This window comes from Cyanistes caeruleus, chromosome 5 (assembly GCF_971803275.1).
Source record: "Cyanistes caeruleus chromosome 5, bCyaCae1.hap1.1, whole genome shotgun sequence".
NCBI classification, from domain to species: Eukaryota; Metazoa; Chordata; class Aves; order Passeriformes; family Paridae; genus Cyanistes; species Cyanistes caeruleus.
Genome location: NC_141705.1, coordinates 56,399,819 through 56,421,234, shown reverse-complemented (window position 1 = coordinate 56,421,234; position 21,416 = coordinate 56,399,819). Strand labels below are relative to the sequence as shown.

At 40.8% G+C, this 21,416-nt stretch overlaps 1 protein-coding gene across 12 annotated transcripts in view; it reads right to left on the bottom strand.

Moving 5' to 3' along the window:
• Positions 1-21,416, bottom strand: part of ARHGAP24 (Rho GTPase activating protein 24) — a 215,123-nt gene that overhangs the window by 27,945 nt on the left and 165,762 nt on the right. For all 12 annotated transcript variants that reach the window (XM_086889240.1, XM_086889242.1, XM_023926245.2 and 9 more), the window contains one exon: positions 1,940-2,062. In XM_086889240.1, the coding sequence (XP_086745366.1) occupies positions 1,940-2,062 (123 nt within the window). The remainder of the gene's footprint in view (positions 1-1,939; positions 2,063-21,416) is intronic.

Genomic DNA, 21,416 nt, shown 5'->3' with positions numbered 1-21,416 from the left:
TTTAACTGCAAATGAATTGAAAAGGTAATGCAAGGATCGCACCCCTCTAGTTTTATGCAAATCAGCAAGCAAAATCCTCAGTGAGGTGCTTCCCGCAGTAACTGGTGTTAAACATTGCTACAACAATGATGGTATCCTGAGAATTTTCTTGGTGGCTGGAAGGATTCCCAGCTGCAAATCAGAAATAGCTCTTGCCCTATAAAAGCAAATGAGGAGCTGGTGAAGAAAGCACAGGGTCAGGACTTGAGAGATTTGGTTTCTATTTGTAACCCTCTGTTCATTGACTTGGGCTAGAATTTAGTTTCACCTAATCGCAGCTCTCTGCCTGTGACACATAGAGACACCTCCACTTGCAGAAGAACAGCAAGGCTGCCTTTCCTTATTATCTGCCACAGAAAGATACTGTGGTGCAGGAAGCCAAGCGCAAAAATCCACAGATACTCTTTGAAAAATCCACTTCTGCTAAGCCTCCAAATTTGTTACTGCCACAGCAGCTTAGGCTGCTACTGGACTGGAGTAGGAGAATGCTCAGGAGCTCAACACGAGGCCTACTGTGAGAAAGCTGGGGATGGGTAATCTTTGTGCTATATAAAAAGCCAGGTTTCTTACCTAGCCCAATTAGAGAAGACTGTGATGCTCTTAACTTCCCTTTCCCAAACCAACTCCATATACCTGTAGCAGTTCATGTGTTTGAAGACAAGACTTTCACTTTGTGAGTTTTGGGATTTTTTGGTATGTTTTTTCTTTTTTTTTTAAGGATTTTAAGACCTACATTCCCAGATTCAGGACTGTGCCATCTTATTTAACATAAAGGGCCAGATACCAGTGATATGACTGCTTTGCACCATCTTTTCAAGGCACATTTCCTCAGGAGAAGCCAAGGAGAAGGCAGTCATGTTTCAGAGATGCCAGGCAGGCCCTAGCTGACCAAGTCCCTCGGTGGAGCCCACCAGTGAGGTCAAAGTCCTCTCCTAAATGCTGTGTAACCTGAATAAAGCACAAAGGAAGATGAGTGGTTTCCAAGAAAAGTTTTCTTTAAAATTTCCATTAGTCTCTCCCTCCTCCTCTGTTCTACCCAGCAGCTAAGAGAAAGAAGTCAGCAAAAAGAGTTTTCAGTGATAACTGCACCACTTGATCATGAAACAGCACAGACAATCCTGATCTCCTGACTTTTTTCCAGCAACTTGCAGACAAGAATAATCATATGCTGCAATACAGGTGGTCTTCCACTGTAGGAAAATCTTTCTGTCCTCAGACATAGAGATTTGAGAGCTCCAAGGAACAGACTGACATTAATATACAGACATTTTGTACAAGTGTATCAGTCATACTTGTATTATAATATAGATATTATCACCAGAATAGTAATGATAAAAATTACAACAATTTGCAGCCCATTGGACGTAAGAGAGCTTTTTAAGAAGACAACTAGACTCCCAATGATAAATTTTAGTAGAGTACTACTGAAATCACTGGAGATGCCAATCAAATTCCCACACTGTTAGTTGCTAATATTCTGAGGCACAGCTTTATATAATGCTATTACTGGTCTTAACTGTCACTGGCAGAAGAACTGCTGACAGCTTTTCAAACAGGCATTTAAGAAACACCATGGATGGTTTTTCAGCTGGTGACCAAATGAACTACCTTGCCTCTCCCTTCAGGATAGCTGATTTCATACAAGACCAATATTCTGTGAAAACTTCCCCTGACGCTATCGTGCGCTATCCTCATCAAGGGAAGTGGCTCCAGACAGTTCAAAGTCTTTTAATTGAGCCCTCTGAATGGAAACATGTTTACTCCACTTTTCTGGAAAGATCTAGACCATTCTCCTCTTCACTTCAAACTCTGTCTGTGACTCAGAGATAACAGAAGAACGCCTGTGAGTCTTTTCTCAAGAGTGTATCTGTGAGCACTGCATGTTCCCTCAGTGACTCACCTCCTCCGAACGGTGCCCATATAACCCTGCGGATGGATTTCACCCAATCCTCCATGTCATTCTGCGTGCTCGCCATGAGTAGGTACGTCTCATGATTAGCTGTCATCCGCTCTCGGTCTCCTCCTGCAAGACAAGATAATTGCACTTAGAAACCCTTTTGCTTCTGTGCCCAGCCAAGCTCCTGCCAGTCTGACTGCTGGAAGCACCAGCAGCGGCTCCATAGCTAGCAGACATGGATACTGTGCAGTGCAGTGCTTGCTGTCAGACATGGCATGAAAAGAAGGTCCTGTAAGTACATTCCCCATGAGACAGTGAGAAGCTGTCATGCTTCCAAAAGGAAATGAGAGGATAAATGTCATCAGTAAACAAAAACAGCCTCATGCTGTTCCAAGAACCACAGGGGCCTGCACTAATCTGTAACTTGATACATGCACTGGAAATTTTGCAGCAGTTACTGTACCACGATGGAGAGAATAAATGCAGAGACTGATAATGATGCTTTGAACAAGTGGGGATGACTCCATTCTTATTTTCAGGAGCGCACTGCACCACATTCAGGGCAGTAACACTTGATACACCCAAGTGTTGCTGTGACTCTCTAAGGAGAAGGCAGATGACATGGTACAACCCACTGCCTTGTTTGGGTCTGATGAGGATTAGATTAAAAGGGAACACACTGCCTTCCCATCCTTTCTTTAAAGGATGGGCCCACACTAAGAAGGTCAAAACCAGAACTTGGCTTGACACAGCTCCATGTTTTCAGACTTGTACAGTTTCATCTTCATTCTAAAAGATACCAAAGGTACCAGAAGGTTACTGCAAGGGCACTGGGGATTCAAACCACCTTTTCCAGCACTGCAGAATGCCAAACTCAGAAAATGAGTGGCATTTCGACGCCCTTTCACTGAGCCGAGGGCATACACAAGTACTTCACACACAAATGCAATGCACCTAGAAATCCTGTCAGTCCTGCATTCACATCTTTCCAGCTTCTTATATTCCCATTTTTTATCCTAGGGATATCTAAAGTACTTCTGCTCAGTATCGCAGGAATACTGCTCCTGGAAGAGTGCCATGCTTAGTGCTGGGCATTGAAACAGCTAGGTTTCTAAAGAGAAATTTATTAAGGACTAGAAAATCCAGGCACAAGTATTCTGAATTAATCTACTCCTGTAGACCACACCTTACAGAAGTAGGACGCACAACTGTAAAAGGCACTTAACTGAAATTTGGTGAATGCAAAAGCCAGACAATGGCAGATTCTACTGCAAAATTTATTCTTAAGGATTGCATCATTATTCAAAACTTAAATTTTAACTTGGAGGTAAACAGAGATTCCTGTTTTCTACAAAGCTCAGCCATTCGTACACCCCATGTTCCCCAAAAAGGTATTGAAATAAATGATGCAACAACCTGAACTACAGTACATTTCAGACCATATCGCAGTTTGAAAGTCTAAAGAGTACTTTTTTCTTCCTAAGATATAGTAAGGATGAACCTATGTTGTGTCACAGAATACTAGAGAAATATCAAGATTAGTTTTCTATTTTTTTTCTAAAATATTTTCAGTGACTTGCCCAAATCAGTACAAAACACGGGTCTTACTTCTGTGTCATGTTCCATTCTTTTTACCATGGAGAATAAAGGTATAGAGACAGGGAAGCATCAAAATCCCAGACATTATCACTCCTCTTCAACCCTGTCCCAAAGAAAACACAGACAGGCCCTGGCAATTTGCTCCCCATTTTTACCTTTTACATAGCCATTTTGACCAAAACAAGGACAGATCTCTCATTCAAGGACAAAAAGGAGACGTGATACCCCACTCAGTTTACTTCAACAGGCCTAATTTACATACTGTCTACAGTTCTCACCCTAGAAAGACCAAAAAATAAGGACAGAAGCATAAAACCTCAATGTAGTCTCACCCCTATTAAATATTACAGTAATAAATACAGTATAGAGAAAAAAAATGCACTACATTTGAGTTCTTTCTGTGGCTTATAAAACCTGAAAAAATTATTTATCTTATTATATTGCACTGTAGCTCCTTTTCATTTCAGTGGACTAGGATCCTGCAAGGTGCAACACAAAAAAACCAAAAAACATGCATAAACATAATATATATCAGATCCAGGACTAAAAAAAAAAAAAGTGGTGACTTGATTTTTTTCACTGAAGAGACAACAAAAAATACAACATGTGATGGTCCTCCCAGGTGCTGCCAGATTGATCCATATTTTTTTAATAGCCTGCATATTTAAATGAAACAGATTATGTAATATTTGCTTAGCAGATGATGCAGTATTTACCAAGTTATCATGTTATGACAATTGGAGGGTGTTCTCCAGATAGAGTGGATTAATCCCAGAAGCCTAGCCAGCTTATTTACAGTGTGAATTCCAAAGCAGTACTTTAGCTCAGGTAAAACACCCAGTGAGCCAATACACAATCAGCCTGATTTTGCAGAGAAGGAAAGCATAATGTTTGGTTACATTACCTTGTTATGAGAAAGTGAAGCTTTCCTAACAGAAAGAGCTTCATCATTTTACAACGATTTTGGATCTACTTTGTAATTCATATCCCTTTCTTTCACAACACAATATTTGATCTTGCAGGGTTCTCCTACTTGTGTGTTAATGGAGGTATTATTCATTAACTAAAGCCTCATTAAAATATTTTTTGGGACACAACAGCACTTGGATTTATGTTTTACCACAAACATTAATTTTTATGAGACTGTATTTTAAATGTAAAATTTACAAGATGAGACAAGAAGAAATGAAGTCATCTCAGATAAGAAATATCAGAAAAACAGAATTAGAATTAGGACCTTTTGAATCTTCAGTAGATCTGCAGGACACATGTGAAATACATTGTCTGGAGTATCTACTTCCACTCTTTTTTCCTTTTATAACTTTTGTATTAAAATTATTAAAGATTACACTGAAGCATGAGTCGATCACAATCTCCAAAAATCAAACATCTATTCATACCACAGATAGCAGCACTAAGGACATCAACTTGAAAATGGTGCTCAGCATGAAGTCACATTGCAGATGTGAATCCATACTCTTTCCCGTGTGCAAACCATAACCTATTTTACCTATATTGTTTTCTAGCTTCAGATTATGCCTTCTCAAATTTCCATGCCTGCGTTCGCAGACCAAGAAATGCCTAAGCCTGTGTGATGTGGCCTGGTTGTGAACAGCCAACTCAAGAGGCTGGAATACAAACTCCACTTTTTTCCCCGTCTTTTTTCCCTTTGTTACTTTGCAGGTGTCACAGGAGCTGTAAGGAGCAGAACCCAGACCACCTGACCAAAGAAGCTGACTCTGGCATGTTTGAGATGAAAAGCTGCTGTTTGTACAACTGATATGTATATCCCGTACATTCCAGCCTCTGGAAACGGCCAAAAGTAATTGGATCTACACTGTTTGGAGTCAAAGAACTACAATGTACCATCACATAATGTTACTCCTGTAGCCCTAACCAGACTGTAATCCGCTTTATTTTCTTGGCAGCAGCAGAAATGAACCCTTATTTATTGAAGGAATCTGTCCGTAACACCCATACAAGGTGCCCGGTGCTCTGTCCTGCCTGCTCAGGGGCTCGGTGACACAGAGACTGATGCTGCTGGTACCCCCAGTACCAGCAAGAGATTTTAAGAACTCTTGCCAGCATCCAGAAAGAAAAAACAAAAAAACTCCCAAACTACAATTAAAATACAGAGAGGCTGATTCCTGTGGGAATCCACTCTGCAGGGGAAAATGGCATTCAGTCCTGAAAGGTGTTTTTACTACCCTGCAGACTCTTCCTGTCTAAGCCAACACCTTTCCTTTACCTGGATGTACCCGGGCTGAACTCTGCATGAAATATTGCCTTTGTCCTTTTAAAAGTATCTTGGATTTCCTGTGAGCAGTGGCTCCAGCATTTCTTGAGAATGGAATGTGAAAGGATTAAATTCATACCAACTGTTTAAGAGAGAATTTTCTCCCAGGAGGAACATCAAAAAACTAGGATTAATCCGATTTTTCTGAGCTGAGAACGTTATGCCCAACCTCACAAGAACATTCACATTCTAAACAAAAAAAACAAAACTAAACAAACAACAACAACAAAAAAATTAAAATTTGGGACAAATTTCAAAGTGAAACAGTTTCCTACCCCCTTTGCGCATTTCTCTTAGCCACAGTTTCTGAAATCCATACTCTCTTCAGCTTGGGAACTGAATGAATATGAAAGGCAGACTGGCCTTACAATAGAACTCACTGGGTTTTCCTTAGAAACATCCTCCTGCTTGGATGCTTCATATTTGTTTGTGGGAAAACACTACATAGTAAACTTTTAGCCTTCTGGTGTTTCAGATGAATACACTAAATGCACCTCCATAGAGTACTCAAACAGAAACTCCTGGCTACTCAGCACCTCACAGCACACTCTTCTCTGTTCAGGTGGATGATAAGACTGTGTGACTTATCATTCCTGATCAGGACTCCAGTTAGTATTTCTTCACAAGCAAAACACCAATAATTATGATAAAATTCACGGCTCTTCCACTACACTTTGCATTCTTAAATCTTCCCCATTGGTACAAATGAACTGTACACTAATTGACAAACTTACTCTGTGTCTCTAGAAAAACCCACCTGGATTTTCTTCATCAACTTTCATTTTAAAGCATTTGTATTCAAACATTTTAATCTGAAGCAGAAATCATCTCAGCAAATTGTGGAGACAGAATATCAGAGAACAAGATGAATAACTTTTTTCCTAATGAAACTCCTTGTATAATTAAAACCCAGAAATTCTGGTTACCCAACCTTGATAGTAAAACAGTATTAGGCACTGCTGCTTTAAGTACAGTTCTGACATAAAACACTGATGTGCTACAATTCAAATCCACATGTCTGTCTTCCTTATACCAAAGTAGGAAACTATGGGATCCATCCATCCTCAAGCGAGACAAGGAACTCCATCACAGCTGTTAAACTTAATGATAAGTTCCAAAAGAGCCCAGCTTTAATGAAATGTAAGAACTATTCTACTGGTCACTCCCATTCATGAACCCTGCGCACTTTTGAGTGTGATGAAAATCACACATGGCTTCTTTCAGGATGATTCAGGTTCCTGCACTGAGCTGATATGGGACAATTTATCCTTCAAACTGCCATTGAACTGGTAGATGTTCCAAAATGGCTTTTTTTAGTCTAAAATAAAGTAAAATGTTTTATGTTAACCCCAGCTGGGACAGTGGAAAACCCTAACTGCAAAAAACTTGGTTGGAGCTTAGGCTGAGCAAAGACAAAGGAGCCAAGCTTCAAAATGGAATTGTATTTTAATGAGATTTTAATGTCTCGTTGCATGCAGGATTCATTTAGAACTTTTCTTCATAGCGAGTGACAATCTGTGTTAAAGGCTGAGCAACTGCTGCATCTCACATGACCAATTTGAAAACCAAAAGAGACAAAGCTACTTGAAACTTGCTCTCTGTGTGTTTGGGGTTTTTTTCCTGTATTTTTGTTTGTTTATTTATAATTCTAAAAAGTTTCTTCTGCATATGCCTGGAAGAATATCCTATTCTTCCTGACTGTGTAAAACTTGTCCAAGAGTTTACAGGCTTCCCTCTTGGTTCATCTGAGAACGAAGAAAGGAGTGCATAGCCTAAGTTCAAGTCACTGCCCTCTTTTTCTTTACTACAAAAAAGGAAGTCTGGACAACCAAGTCCTTAACAATCATGCAAAAACTCGTGTCATGAGAAGAATACTACACACTTGCATTACCTCTAAAGCCTTGATGACAGGTAATAGATTGGGTTGAGGGAGATCTACAGACTACAATTCCAATTCAAATTTCCCAGGACCACCCTGTTCTATGTGCTGTAATTGTTTGGCTCAAGGTTCCTTAGCCAAGGATCTAAGGGGCAGAGTCGTGGCTGGAGAAATACTTGTGCTTTAACTGACTGATGGCACCACCACTGAGAAATCTCAGCTTTGAAATAGAGAGCTATCAAAATCACCATTTTTTACTAGCAAGCCACATCAAGTGCCATATTAAAGTTCTCTCTTCACAAAGAATTAATACATTTTCCTAGAAAGGGAATCAAGTAACTGTGAACAAGTCAGTAATGAGGATACTGCTTTTTAAATACTTCAGTACATATATAATTTTCTCTTGCTTGTAACCAGCCAATCTTTTGCGTTAATAATCTGCAACAGCAGTGTTCTAAACTATGGGTATATTTTTTTGAAGGGGGCACATTAGGTTTTCAACATAAAAGCTGAAGCCTAATTTCAGTGCTAAGTGGCAAAAGATTGCTAACACAAGTAGATTCCCTGGTGGGCATTGTGCTCTAGGACAATTTCCCCACTTGCAGAATGCCTGGAAGACAGCAGGGCTTTTTCAACAGAATGAGCTGTTTTCATGAATCAGCTGCTGTCAGATACCTGAAATCAGGCTCAGGAAATGAATTCCTCATGTGTAATACAATGAACACTCTGTACAGGTAGGTCTCTCCTGTGCTGCAGGGCTACAACCACAGCACAGTCAGTCTGTAAGAGTAAATTCAGTGTTTTGTACAATAAAAGCATAGAAGCAGTGCCATGTTTAAGCATTTTGCGTTTGCATAGCTGTAATTATTGCTTAAATACCTGACCAAAGAACTGTGATGCTTGCTCATCAACAGTTATAATTGTGTGAGAAAGAGATCATTAATGAGGAAAAGAGATGTGAATTCAAATCATCCACTGCACAATATGAGAGCTCCAATTTTTTCAGAGCCCTTTAATCTTTTCTGGCATGTCTCATTCTTCCCCCCTACTTTTGCTGCCCTTCCTTTATTCCTAATTTGAACTTCTGCTATGCTTCAAACAGATTTCACAGTCCTCCACTTTATCCTCAGCCACAGATCACCAAGTGGTACCTATTTTATAGAGTCTGCTCCCCTTCCCTACCATTCCCTGTCTCTAAGATGTTGCTGCCAACAGAGTTTACTTTTTTTATCTTGCCCTTTTCCAGTGCCATTCTCACTTGAAAAAAATCTCATCTTTCTTCTTGCTCAGGGCATACCACACAGTGCAGTTTGTTTACGGGTTTTAATAGAAGTCCATCAATCAGTGTGGACCCCATCACAGCTCTACACTTTACAGCCCCTGAGCACACACACTGCCTCTTGCAATGGAATTTCATGTGGGCTTTTTTTTTTTTTTTTTTGGATAGAAAAATAGGAAAAGCATAAGTAAACAAAAACCCAGAGACTGGCCATAAGAAATCCATTCCTCTATATCCTTTATTACTACTAGGACTTGAGACATATAAAATATTGATTCAGTTAGAGAAAAAAAAACAAACATTGCATGCTGCACTTCTCTATATAAAATATACAGCACTGTTACAGTGCCCTATTTCCAAAACTTCAACCACAAAGAGCTTTCCTCTGAAATTCTGAGTTAAAGAAAGAAAAAATAAAGCAGAGTTTTGCCTAGTGCCACAAGCTATTAACAACCTACTGTGGGGCTTTTTTAGTTAAAACTTGTACACACAAAACATATCAAATTGTCAGGGCTTGTTGCCTGGGGACAGGAACAAGAGAGATTTGCTTTCTGAACAATAGCTTTGTTCTTATCAGACAGCAGAACTTGTTTGGGACCTCCTAGAATAAACAGCAGAGAAAGAAGAACATGAGTTTTTCAATGACCTGTGAAGGGAGGAGTTTGAGGGTCACAATGTCAGTCAGACACATTAGTGGTAGTGCAGAAACACGTGGACAACTTCACTGTTACCTGCTGTAACTAATTCAATCTAAGAGAAAAGCATAAATTCAAATTATTACAGCACCTTATTTTCTCTGCCCTACATGACACATCTTGAAGATAAATTATTGCCATTTGAGAGTAAGAACCTTCTTTGAAGTATCTCAAGTTAGACACCAAAATGACCATTATGTTATCTGAAATTTGGCTGACCTCCAAGCTGACTTTAGAGGAAGTCTCCACAAACATATCTCTGCTTCTAAGGAAAGAGGGGGGAAAAGCCCCTTGCATTTGCTGGTGTAGTCACAGTCCAACATGTGAAAAATGCTTTAAAAGAATTTGACTGTTAGGACCCTGTTTTGGGAAAAAACAAGATCCTGGAGCTTTTGGTTCTGGGGAAATGACTGCCCTGTGCTACCAAATTCTTTATTTGCTCTTCAGTCTCTCCTCATGAATTGCACTGAACTGCAAACACTCAACCTGAAATGGATTTTTCTGAAAGGTCAGGTCCACAGCACATATTTGTATGGCATTTGATCTAGCAGGAAATTAAAACTTCTGATGATTTTAAGAAAGGAAGGATCAATATGGAAGTCCTCAAGCATAAATTCACCCTAAGAGTGGCAGGACTTACCTATATATACATATATATATATACATTGGCATGTGAACTTCAGGCTGCAAAGCCAGCAGGTTAGGATGTCAGAGCAAGGTTGTCCTCAGAGACTAACAAGAACAACATTCAAAGCACATGCTCACTTCAGCTCTCAGCATTTACTCATTAAGCTCTCCAGCTCTCAGCATCCATTCATTAAGCCCTCCGTTCCTCATGAATATGGAATGTCCTGAGCCTTCAGCAGATAAAAATCGAGATGCTCTTTTATCAGTCTAAACATGCTCTTGTCTGTACAACAAAAAGGTGGGGAATTAACTCAGTACAAAACAGCTAAATTAATGTGGTATTTCTTCAGAGAGACCAGCCAAAAAAAAAAAACTTTCATCAAGAGAGAACTATCCAGTATCCCAGGACAGTGAACTGTGGCTAAGCCATAACTTGAGGTAGTCTTTAAAATTCTGTTTCATACATTGGCCTACTCACAAGTAGAGTGATCTGCCCCAAACACAGAAAACATTGCATGCCTTCTAATTTTACAGACAATCATTTTGTAATCAGACAAAAAAAGATAATGTCTTTCCAAGAAAAGCAGTTTTTCTTCTCCACCAGGAACTGACCATACTCCTCCCTTCTTCTGGACATGGTGCTCTCCAGTCTGCACTGAGTTTAAATCTAAACACAGAAATACCTCATTTCTCCACACAGCAGCCAGTCCTTTTAGCTCATATCTGACTGCAAATTTGAACACAGATAAACAAAACCAAAACAAACTCTTTGTGGCATAGAAACAAAACCCAAAGGATGCAAATATCCTAAATGAGCAAATATATATTATGCATACATGTAATTTTATTGAAGCATCACTTATTTAATAATGCAAATTCATGTTTTAGCAGTTCAGTAAATAAATCAAGAATAAATTATTCAATAAAGCATGTGGGCTAATTGACATATGCCAAAAACAATTACCTAATAGAGTGTTGAGTCTCAGCCTAAGACAACCTTGCTTATCTAAAGTAGCAGGAGATTTCAGTCATCAGTTCAGGACATTTTTTCCACAGCTCATCTAAAATCATCCATCTCCAGGAACACTGTGCCTCTTAGCACTATTTTAGGACATCAATTCAATATTGACTCAAACAAAAGTGTGCTGCTTAATGAATTATCAGCTTAACTCTCCAGTCCTTTAGACATTTGCCTGAAATGTCATATTCAAGCACAGCTTTCCTGTGGAAAGAGCCATCAAACACCAGTTATCTGCTAAGGACAAACAGAACTCAGTATTCTGTACATCTCCATACCCTGCAATAGAGCAGGATGAACAGAAACCTCATTTCAGCCTTGTTCTGCTCCATTTATGACACAGACATGTCCATAATATGGTCTGCATTTCCACCCTCATCAATGAGCACAGAATGATCCCGGAGTGAATTTACTTCTAATCTGGGTAGGTCTATACCTTTGCCTTGACAGCTGGAGCCCATATACCACAGAATGGCGTTTTCACACAAAAATCACTTGGGTGCCATTTCTGGCAGAGTGCACTAACAGGAAGTACTTGCAAGGAGAAATCCAGTGTATTTCGAAGTACTCTTTTTTAAAGGACAAGTGAGTATCTACAAACCATTTTCTTGTTAAGAAGTATCAGTAAATCTATGAAGTAAACTACAATTAAGCAGAAAAAAGATGTTTGATTTTTCTGGTTGGAAAGAAACAAAAAGTTACAAAACACGGTATTTTGAAACAAAGACCACAACATGGTAAAGTCATGACTGCACGACAAACTTGAGTGGTTACCAGCAGGCATTTCTGATTTCAGTACCCAATTATTGGCAAATTTCTGTGCATCAGTGAAGGGATTCCACGTCTGATAACGGGAAAGGCAACAAAAAATCCATCACTGAAAACCTGGACAACAACAATGCATTAACCAACAAAGCCACACATTCAGCAGACATTCTTAGCTAATACTGAAGAGACAGCATCTATCTCCATGTAATCACTGCCCACTCATGAAACACAGAGCCTTAAAAAGAGAAAGTTGTAAGCTGAGGATAAGGACCTAATGATGACATACAAATACCTAATACTGACAAAACAGAAGGCAGGAATTTAACTATCATCAGCACTCCCTTGAAAAGTTTACTGTTCTTATGAACACCATGTGCATTGTAAACTGAGGCGACTCTATAGAAGCTGCTACAACTTTCTGATGTCCTCACAGAACAATAGAAGAGCATGCTAATGTTAGCTAGGAGTTGGACAAAGAGATTTCACTGAAGTTTAACAAGATTCTCTAGTTGCGTTAGAATCTACATAACTGTTGAATGCCAAATTATGGCAGATTCTTTAAAATTCTGCCTTATGCTTAGACTAACTTGAAACATTCAAAAGAAAGGTAATTAATTCACTGACAGGTTACCATTCACTGATAATGTTATTTCCATATGGAGGGTATGAAGTATTTTTTTGTTAAGTGTGCTAAACACAGACATAGCAAGCAACTGTCCTAAAACTGTACAGCATATATGGCAAAAGTTATTTTTATAAGAACAGGAAAAAAAAAAAAACCAACATGTTAAGACAGAAGTCAGTAAGAGAGGAATATTTGCCAGGGAGATTACTACATGCATCACCAAGATTCATCACCTATTCAAAATACAGAGAGAACTGCACAATCTCCTTTCATGTTGTACATGAAAGCTGCCAAATCCTGAGTGATTTTTTTTTTTTTTTGGAAAAGTGATTCTGGTATCTTAGAAAGACTCTCAGTATCAGTGGCACAGCTAGAACTGGTGAGGATCACTAAGTCTGGGTGAGAGCCAGCTCTTGTAATGTTTCCCACATTATGTCTTCTGACAGGGACACAGAATGACACTTGTCCAAGCTGAACTGCTGAGTCCCTCTGGAGTGTACCCAGGCATTCACCACGAGGAGAGAGGGAGGCTGCCCTCAAATACAGGGTGTTTTTAGGTGGCACAGCCCCTCTAGAGGCACAGCTGCACTCCCAAGAGCTGAGCAGAAACCCCAGGTAAGCACAGCACTTTATTTCTTCAAGTATTTTATGGAACAGCCAGCAGCTGCCAGGCAAAGAACAGTTCCCCATCATACTGAAAGTAGAGTCGCTTCTCCCACATGCCGCAGAACCTCCTCAGACTTTGTGGTCCATCTATCAGACACAAAGCAATTAGCCTCCAGTTCAAAACCACTTTCCCTTTGCAGCTTCCTCTCCAAAAACAAAAACATTTAGTTTGCTGCTGTTTTATGCATTCACACAGAGCGAAATTCCAATTCTAATTCTACCCTGCCCAAAGGCAACAAGCGGCATACAGCAGCCTTAGTCTGTAGGAATGGCTGTGGGTTGGGGGTCTCCTTGTTTCTACACAGACATGGAGTGCAATCAGTCTCATCAAAAGCTTCTCTGAAGGGCTGTTCAGCCAGTGCTGGGGAATTCAAAAATACTTTCCTAGGTACCAGCATCTGCTTAGGTTTTCAAAATGAAAAATGAAGGAGAGCAAAGGAAAATACTTGAAAGAGGATGCTTAGATGAGACCAAATCATGTGTTGGTGCCTGCACTGAAAATTTCACTTCCTTTCAAAGAATTCCTCTTCAAAACATCTCTGTGATCCTTTACAAACATACTTCCTTCCCCCTGTCACTTTCCAAACTGTAAAGAAAGAAAATTTGATACAAAGTCACTTTGAATGTTCAAGCATTTAAGCAAATTCCCTAGAACTCTGTTCTCTGTGTTGCCTCCTGTGATTATTCTGCTGTAAAAACACTTATTGATCACAAGCGGAACAGGAATACACTTTCCATCACACATGCTACATTTTGAAGTTAAAAGCACAAAATCCACAGGAGAACCTTTTATTCCGTAATAAAATCTTGCAAAAAGAAAAACTCAAGTTGATTATGGCTAATTAAGCAGGGAAGGAAGCTAAAACTTAGTACAACTTAATTTCTGCAGATCGACAGATGGCCACATCCAGTTAATCTCTTCATGTTCCTTACACATTAAATACAACATCAGCCAATGCCCAGCATTGCAAATTACTATTTGCAGCACTGAAAGGGAGAAACTTATGCTTGGCAGCCCAGTAGCTGGGGATTTTTTTTGAGCAGAAAAGAGTTGTTTGAAATGAATGGTGTGAGAACTGAGCTGAATGACCAAAGAACACCCTGCTAAAAAAGACAAAAAGCTGTGTTTCTCCACCTGGAGCTGCTACAGTACCCACAGATGGAGAAAGAAGTGACATGACTAAGGGAAGAAGTAACTCAAAGCAGGTTAAAAATCCCCACCTGGGAAGTAGGGTCTGTAATACAAGAACCAGGCTGCAATGAGAGTTGTGCTGACTGTGGCCAGGCTGCTAAGCCATACCTGAGTGAGCCAAGCAAAACCTCACCTGGGTACACCCCTGTGGCACTTCAGGGAAAGTCATTCCTGTATTCAGACTACTCAGCCTCTGAGAAATGCTCCACTCACCTGTTGTAGGATGGAGCTCTTGCCTGAGTGTGTGGCAGGGGAGGGCATTTTCCACCATGATTTCTCTTTTTAGAGTCTCTGACTAGACTCACTTCTCATGCAGAATCATTCCCAGTGAATTAGGTTTTAGCCCTTGGATAGAGACTGCATGGGGAAATGGCCCTTTGACATTCAGATTCATCTGTTCTCTAACTGATATGCACAGAGTAAATAAACTTAATTTACATAAAAGAACATGATGATTTCTCCTCTAATGAAGGATTAACTATCAATGTCATGAAAGGCATCTGGCAGCAGTAATCCATGAGCCTTCCTTCTTAGGGGCCTGGACTACTTACAGAAATAACTTCTGTTCCAGCTGACAGGACACTGACAGATCAACAAATGGATTAACACAGTCCCAAAGGCTCACAGATTCAGTCCTGTGCTCCAGTGACCAGGTTGTCCTTTTCCTCAGTACTCAGTTGCTGTAGTAATGTTGGGTAGGCCTGAATTGCCATGTGAATATTCCAATAGTCAGGCACAGGATAGAAGAGCAAAACCTGTTTTCCACTGTCACAGAGCTCTTTGCTACTTATTTACTCATGAATCTGGGAGAAGTTGTGTCATTTTCCTGACCTTCAGATACTCTAAATGGGGACAAATGCTTCTGCCTTACTCTGCTTATTATTCTGGCATAAAACACTATTTAAATGCTGATAAAATAATTATAAAGGAGACAACATCCTAGGGAAGAGAAAATGAAAATGACAGCACGATCTGAGGAGACAGTGTAAGTTAATTCAAAACGATAGTGGAAATATAATGATACAATTAGAGTGGTAAACAAATCTAGAGGTAATGAATCAATTTATTAAACTAAATGTCACTATGCATTCCTACCATGTAGGCACAATTCTCAGAAGAATGCCCCAAATAAATCTGAAGAACTCAAACATACCAAGACTGCAATTCAAAAAACTAATGGCAAAGTCTACCATTTAGGACTGCTAATAAGATTTCTGCAGTTTAATAGCTTTTCTCCCTAAAATAGATTTTGCTTAGCCATGTAACTAAGCTCACAGATCTCTGCTCTTGACCTTCTAGGGCAACTTCCACTGTACTAAAATATACACCACACTCCTAGGTCTGGGAGACAGATTTGTTGCCACAGAGGCTGGGTCACTGAAAGGTTAATTCTTTCAGTAACTGCTTCTCAGCAGGACTCTGGTATCACATCCAACAGCTCTGCTCCAGTATGCAGTGATGAAATGAAGGTGTTTTATCTGCACATGAGTGGGTGTGTAGGAATGGATCCCTGTTTGTGGAGTGAAATCCCGACACACCCATCCAGACATCAAAACTGGAGGCTTCCAAATCAAAGATTGCCATAAATCAGGAAAGTCAACATACATGTATGTTGCCAACCCACCACAGCCTCCTACCACATGATGCTCCTGAAGAGTAAGTCCTCATGAAAAAATTAAACTCTTAGCTAAAATGGGGAATGATATTTCCATGTTTAGAAGAGAGGCCTTCTTTCCATACAAGGTATAGCCATTTTTATTATTTTTTTTTTAATGTGATTAATTCTCCTAACCTCACAGATTTGAAGAAGTAACTCATAAAATACAAGGTTATTACCTGTGGAGAGAGGTCACAAAAGATTATGTTTGTGCTAAGATAGTATCTCAGGAGTGACCTCTGGGAATGGGATAATGGGGGTTCAAGTTTTAGCCCCAAGGAGGCTTTACTGGACAAGGACACACATCTGGAAATGCCAAGGGAAGGGTGGGTGACAACAGAACTTAAGACACTTTCTGTTTAGGCTCCAGACACTTAAAGCACCTGGGATTCTCCAAACACTTCAGGATGACTCTGGATCAACCCTCCAGATACATATATGTGAACAGCCAGCCAACAATAAATTTGCTTTGCTCCATTTACCTCAGGTATCCTATAAACCCAACCATTTGCAATATTCCCTTCAACTTTGCTAGTGTATTACTTTTCCCAGGCTGAAAGAAGCATATTGAAATCTAACAACCAACTGCAGCACATGTGGAATAGCTTCATTCATCCTCCCATGACATGACAAAAGCCCACATCTCTGAAGGACCAAGAGACACACACAGCCCATTCATGCCACATCAAGAGAGAGAGGTACCATACTGAAACTGCAGGAGTATCTCCTTCATCTCCTTCCAGCAATCCCCTCCCAACAGTAGTACAGAAAACTTCCCTTACAGCTCCATAAAACACACCAGCTCAGGAAGAGATCTACTCATCAGATAACTGTGCCACTTATAAAATATATATAGAAAATTTATATAAAAATAATGTGCCACCTCACTGTAAAAGGCACAACACTAGCACCTGCACAAGCACACTGCCACTGCACATCCCAATGTGCTGTGGTCTCATTAGCCTCCACTTAATCAGAAAATTCAGTATACATACAAGCCTGCATGAAATATTCCACCTCACTGTCTGCTGGTGTGGGACAGCTGCAACAAAGGCATGTCTGACCAAAAAGTCCATTTATTTGCTTTTGCTAAGCTTTAAAATAAGGCTTCAAGCCTATGGAAGCAGCTGCACCCTGCCTCAGTAAAACCTCTGAACAAGAGTTTGTTTACAAAGCAAACTGAATTTCTCTGGGACATTACCAAACAAAACTGAACCTCTCAGACAGCATGTCTGTTCTCAGAGATGGCAACAGGACCACTTGAGTTCCCATTAGAATTTAAGCATACAACTGGGAAAAACCCACAGCTGGGCCCAAAACCTGCTGTGTCAGAGGCTGGTGACTGTTAGATTTCCCTCAGAGATGGCTGCAGGAAGAGCCAGCCCCACACTTTCTGGAGACAGCAATTCTCAGCTGACTTGCCTGCATGTGGCCTCTCTCTAAAGGCACTGAAAAAGAAGTCACAGCACTTCAGAGCCATCCTAGAGCAGGCTGTGCTTTACCCAGCTCAGGTTGATGTGATCTCATGGTATGTGCCAAGACAGCCCTTTTACTGCTACCCACACTACTGCAGAAGACACAGACACATGTTACCTGTGTTAGCTCAGCCATGGAACACACTCTCTGCTGTCACTAGCCAGGGTCCCCAGCTGAACTTGGCTCTGTCCAGAAGATGGGTTTCCACCACTTCCCATCACCATCACAGTCTGGTTTACCACAACTCCAGAACACCACGGGAAGCTCTGCATACCTTGCAAAGAGCTCACCTTGGCCCTTGCTCATGTTCCATCTGGAGGTGTAGTTCTCACAGAGACCCTGTCTGTTTTACATGTGGGAATAGGGAAACACTGCTCAAAATGCACTAGTACTGTGTGCTGCCTGCAGCTTAGGTCACAAGCAACCTTCCAGGCAGCTCCACAGCATTTTGCTCTGATATCCATAGAATTCACCTGTAGTGCCTTGCAAAATGCATACTTCTTTTCAGCTGGCCTCTCAGTTTCTCCCCTCCCTCCAAGGGACAAAGGAGGCTTATCATCAAAAGAAGATAGACATGGGTATCAGCAGCCTACCAAATCTACTTGAAGCCATGCAAACAACAGCTCTGACCTTGGAGGCAGTCAAAACAAAATCCCATCTTATCTCATTCCCAGCATGGGTATCTGATTAGTTGGAAGGACACTTAACATGGCGAGACAAAAGTACCTTCACTACACACAGGAAAATCTTGCTGGCAGACAGAAAAACAATTTGATAGTAAATTCACAAGAGTAAATTTGCAGAGTCAATTCATGAAAGGTGTTGGCTGCATCCTCAAAACCGCTGCCTGCATGCCATGCTACCACTAGGGTCACTTGCCATTCCAGCCTTAGAATTCAGTGTCTGATTCCACTATTGGGCTACCAACATGCAATTTCATCAGAGAAGAGTTATGCTTCCAGACTACACTTGGGATAAACCTCTAATTCTACCCCAGTATACAGGGCTAGAAAGAAACTGTCAAGTTGATGGCATTTGCATCACAAACTCTAGTGGTCAAACATTCTCCTCAGTAAGAGGGTGAGGTGAAGCAGTTCATCTGAGTGAAACGAGGAACTTCATTTTGGGGTTATGGTATACATCTGGGAACTGAAATGTAGCTGTCATCTAAAAACACTTTTGCTGGGTATTTTGTTGGTGTGCCTGCATTTGGGTTTTTTTTTTTTTAAGGAATGAAATGCTATCCAAATTAGTTATCCCACTGCATATAGCATCCAGTGTAAGCCAAAACCCTTACTGTAGGAAAGAGCAAGTTGAGAGAGACTGTGGGATTTGCAGGAGCCAACCACTTGAAAAAGCAAATCCTCTCTGAGGACAAACCACACTGAAATTGTTCCCAGGCTGCATTCAGGGAAGGGAGGAAGAATGACCAAGTTCTGAAAGAAAACCTTGCATTTTCTCACCTGGGCAAGTATAGAGACACTTTATTTAAAAATCAAGCAAACATGTTTTCTATACCCAAACCCACTTCCTCTCTCCTTAGTCCCTGAAATTTAATTTAAACATAAAGGAGTTCCTGATCCTGACCATGCACTCCATGAAACAAAAAAATGTTCAGAGAGCTGTTTTTGGAAGAGATACTGGAGAAACAGACATGTGTCACAGCCAGGTTTTGGAAACCAGTAATTTAGTTGTTCATTTGTGGATGCCAGGACCCAGAAGCTTCATTGCATTAGAAATTTTCAAAAGACTCATCAAAACACAGAAAATTAGCTTAATAAAATTTCAGGTGACACTCTGATGAGTAAGTATATTACCATCCTGTCCACCTGGTGATGACATTTGGGTACTTTTACCCAAGACATACGTTGTCCTTTCCATACCCTGCATGTACACACTGCTGTAGGCAGCACCGTTTTCCCCATGGCACTACCAGAAGTTCAGCACAGTGGAAAAAAAAAAGGCTGCTATACAGATGAGCAATACAGCCTTTACTGTACACAATTTGAGTACTTCTTCTATCATGTGATCTGCAAAAGGTCCAAGATAATCAGTGATATTTAATGCAAAGGTCTGTGAATATTGTCTTTTCAACTTAGAAAAGAAGGAGCTACTTCAACTGCTGATCAAAGTAAGCTCCATGACTGGTCTGTGAAGTTACAGAGAGCAAGAAAAGCAGAATGTACCCCAATCAAGTGAGCAAGGACTTTTCACTGTCCTACCACAAAACAGAAATTTACTGAGATACCAGTTTTCAAGATACATATGATGGTTATTGATATAAAAACACTGCCTTCTGAAAGAACTGCATATTGCATGCAGTCATGGAGCTGTTTTCAGCCTAAACCCTCTGCTGAAAATACTGCAAGCACACCATACACGAACAGTCTGTGCTTGAAATTCAAAGTGAACAATTATTTTATTCATCAAATAGAAACCAAAAGTCTCAAACAACAACAGAAATTCCAAGTAATTCCAAAACATAACTCCTCCATCAGAGAAATAAATGAAATTACAGACTCCTGAAAGTAATGGCAAATCATACAAAGAACCGACTCAGCAGTACTCCATGCCTCTCTGAGTGGGTAGCAGTGAAGGCATGTCAAGCTCAGCTGATTAGTGGGCATCTCCATTCCATTCCTAGCTTCAGGATACAGTTTGAATAGCAAAGCTGAGCTAGAGAACCAACACCAGAACAGCTCCTGACTCCCCCGTGGCTGGTGGGGTGCACTGGTCGCACAACAGGAGGGAGCCACACTTACCATGAGCAGCATTAATTTCTTCCATGAGAAAAAAAGCCTCAGGTATGTGCCACAGGAAGATAAGGATCTGGATCCTTATGCACCGGGAATTTAGACCCCAGTGCTTCCTGAAGGACAGACTTGAGGGCTCCAGCAGGCTGTACCTGCCCAGCAGGTACAAGAGACTTGCTTCTGTGCCCTTAACAGACCTAGGTCCTTGCACTCCCCTTGAAAGCACAGCCAGGACTGAAGCACAGCAGTGGGAAGGCACAGGAGGAACCTGAAGTTTCCAAAATCATCAGGCCAGGTGTGTGAGACCTGGTAGCAGCATCCACAACCTCAAAGGCAGAGGAAGGGCAAGTGATGCTGATAAAGTCTGTGAACAGAAAACTGAGCACAGAGAACCTCTCTGGGTTGACAACCATTGCACTGTGTGAAATAATGTGAGGGTATTTCAAGTTTAAAAAAATAAAGAGGCAAACATTTACCCTAATCTATCCACACTCCCAGGAACCAGAGACTGCAGTGATGCTACTCTGCAACGTGGGGAACTGGGGACGGAAATCCCAAAGTATTAAACAGAAACAACAGCAATAATCAGTGGGGCACAAACCTCACCACAACCACAAGGTCAGTGGCTGCAGTGACCCTGTGACCCAGTCCCCACACCATGCTCTGCTCACAGAGGCTGCCCAGGGTGCTCCTCTTAGATTTGACACTTGCCAAAAATTTGTCCCAGCTGCTCAAAGAGGTGCTGGGGATTAATCTACTCCTGAACAAATAAATTCCCTCTCCAACAACCTCATGTGCTAGATTGCAGGAGCCAGATGCAAGACAGGCAGCTTTCAGGACATCCATTAACAGCCATAAGCATAAATTCATTATGTGTCTTACCAACTCTGGGTAGGTGATGGTATTTCCCCTCCTGTAAATCAGTCTACAGCAAATTAAATCCCTAATTT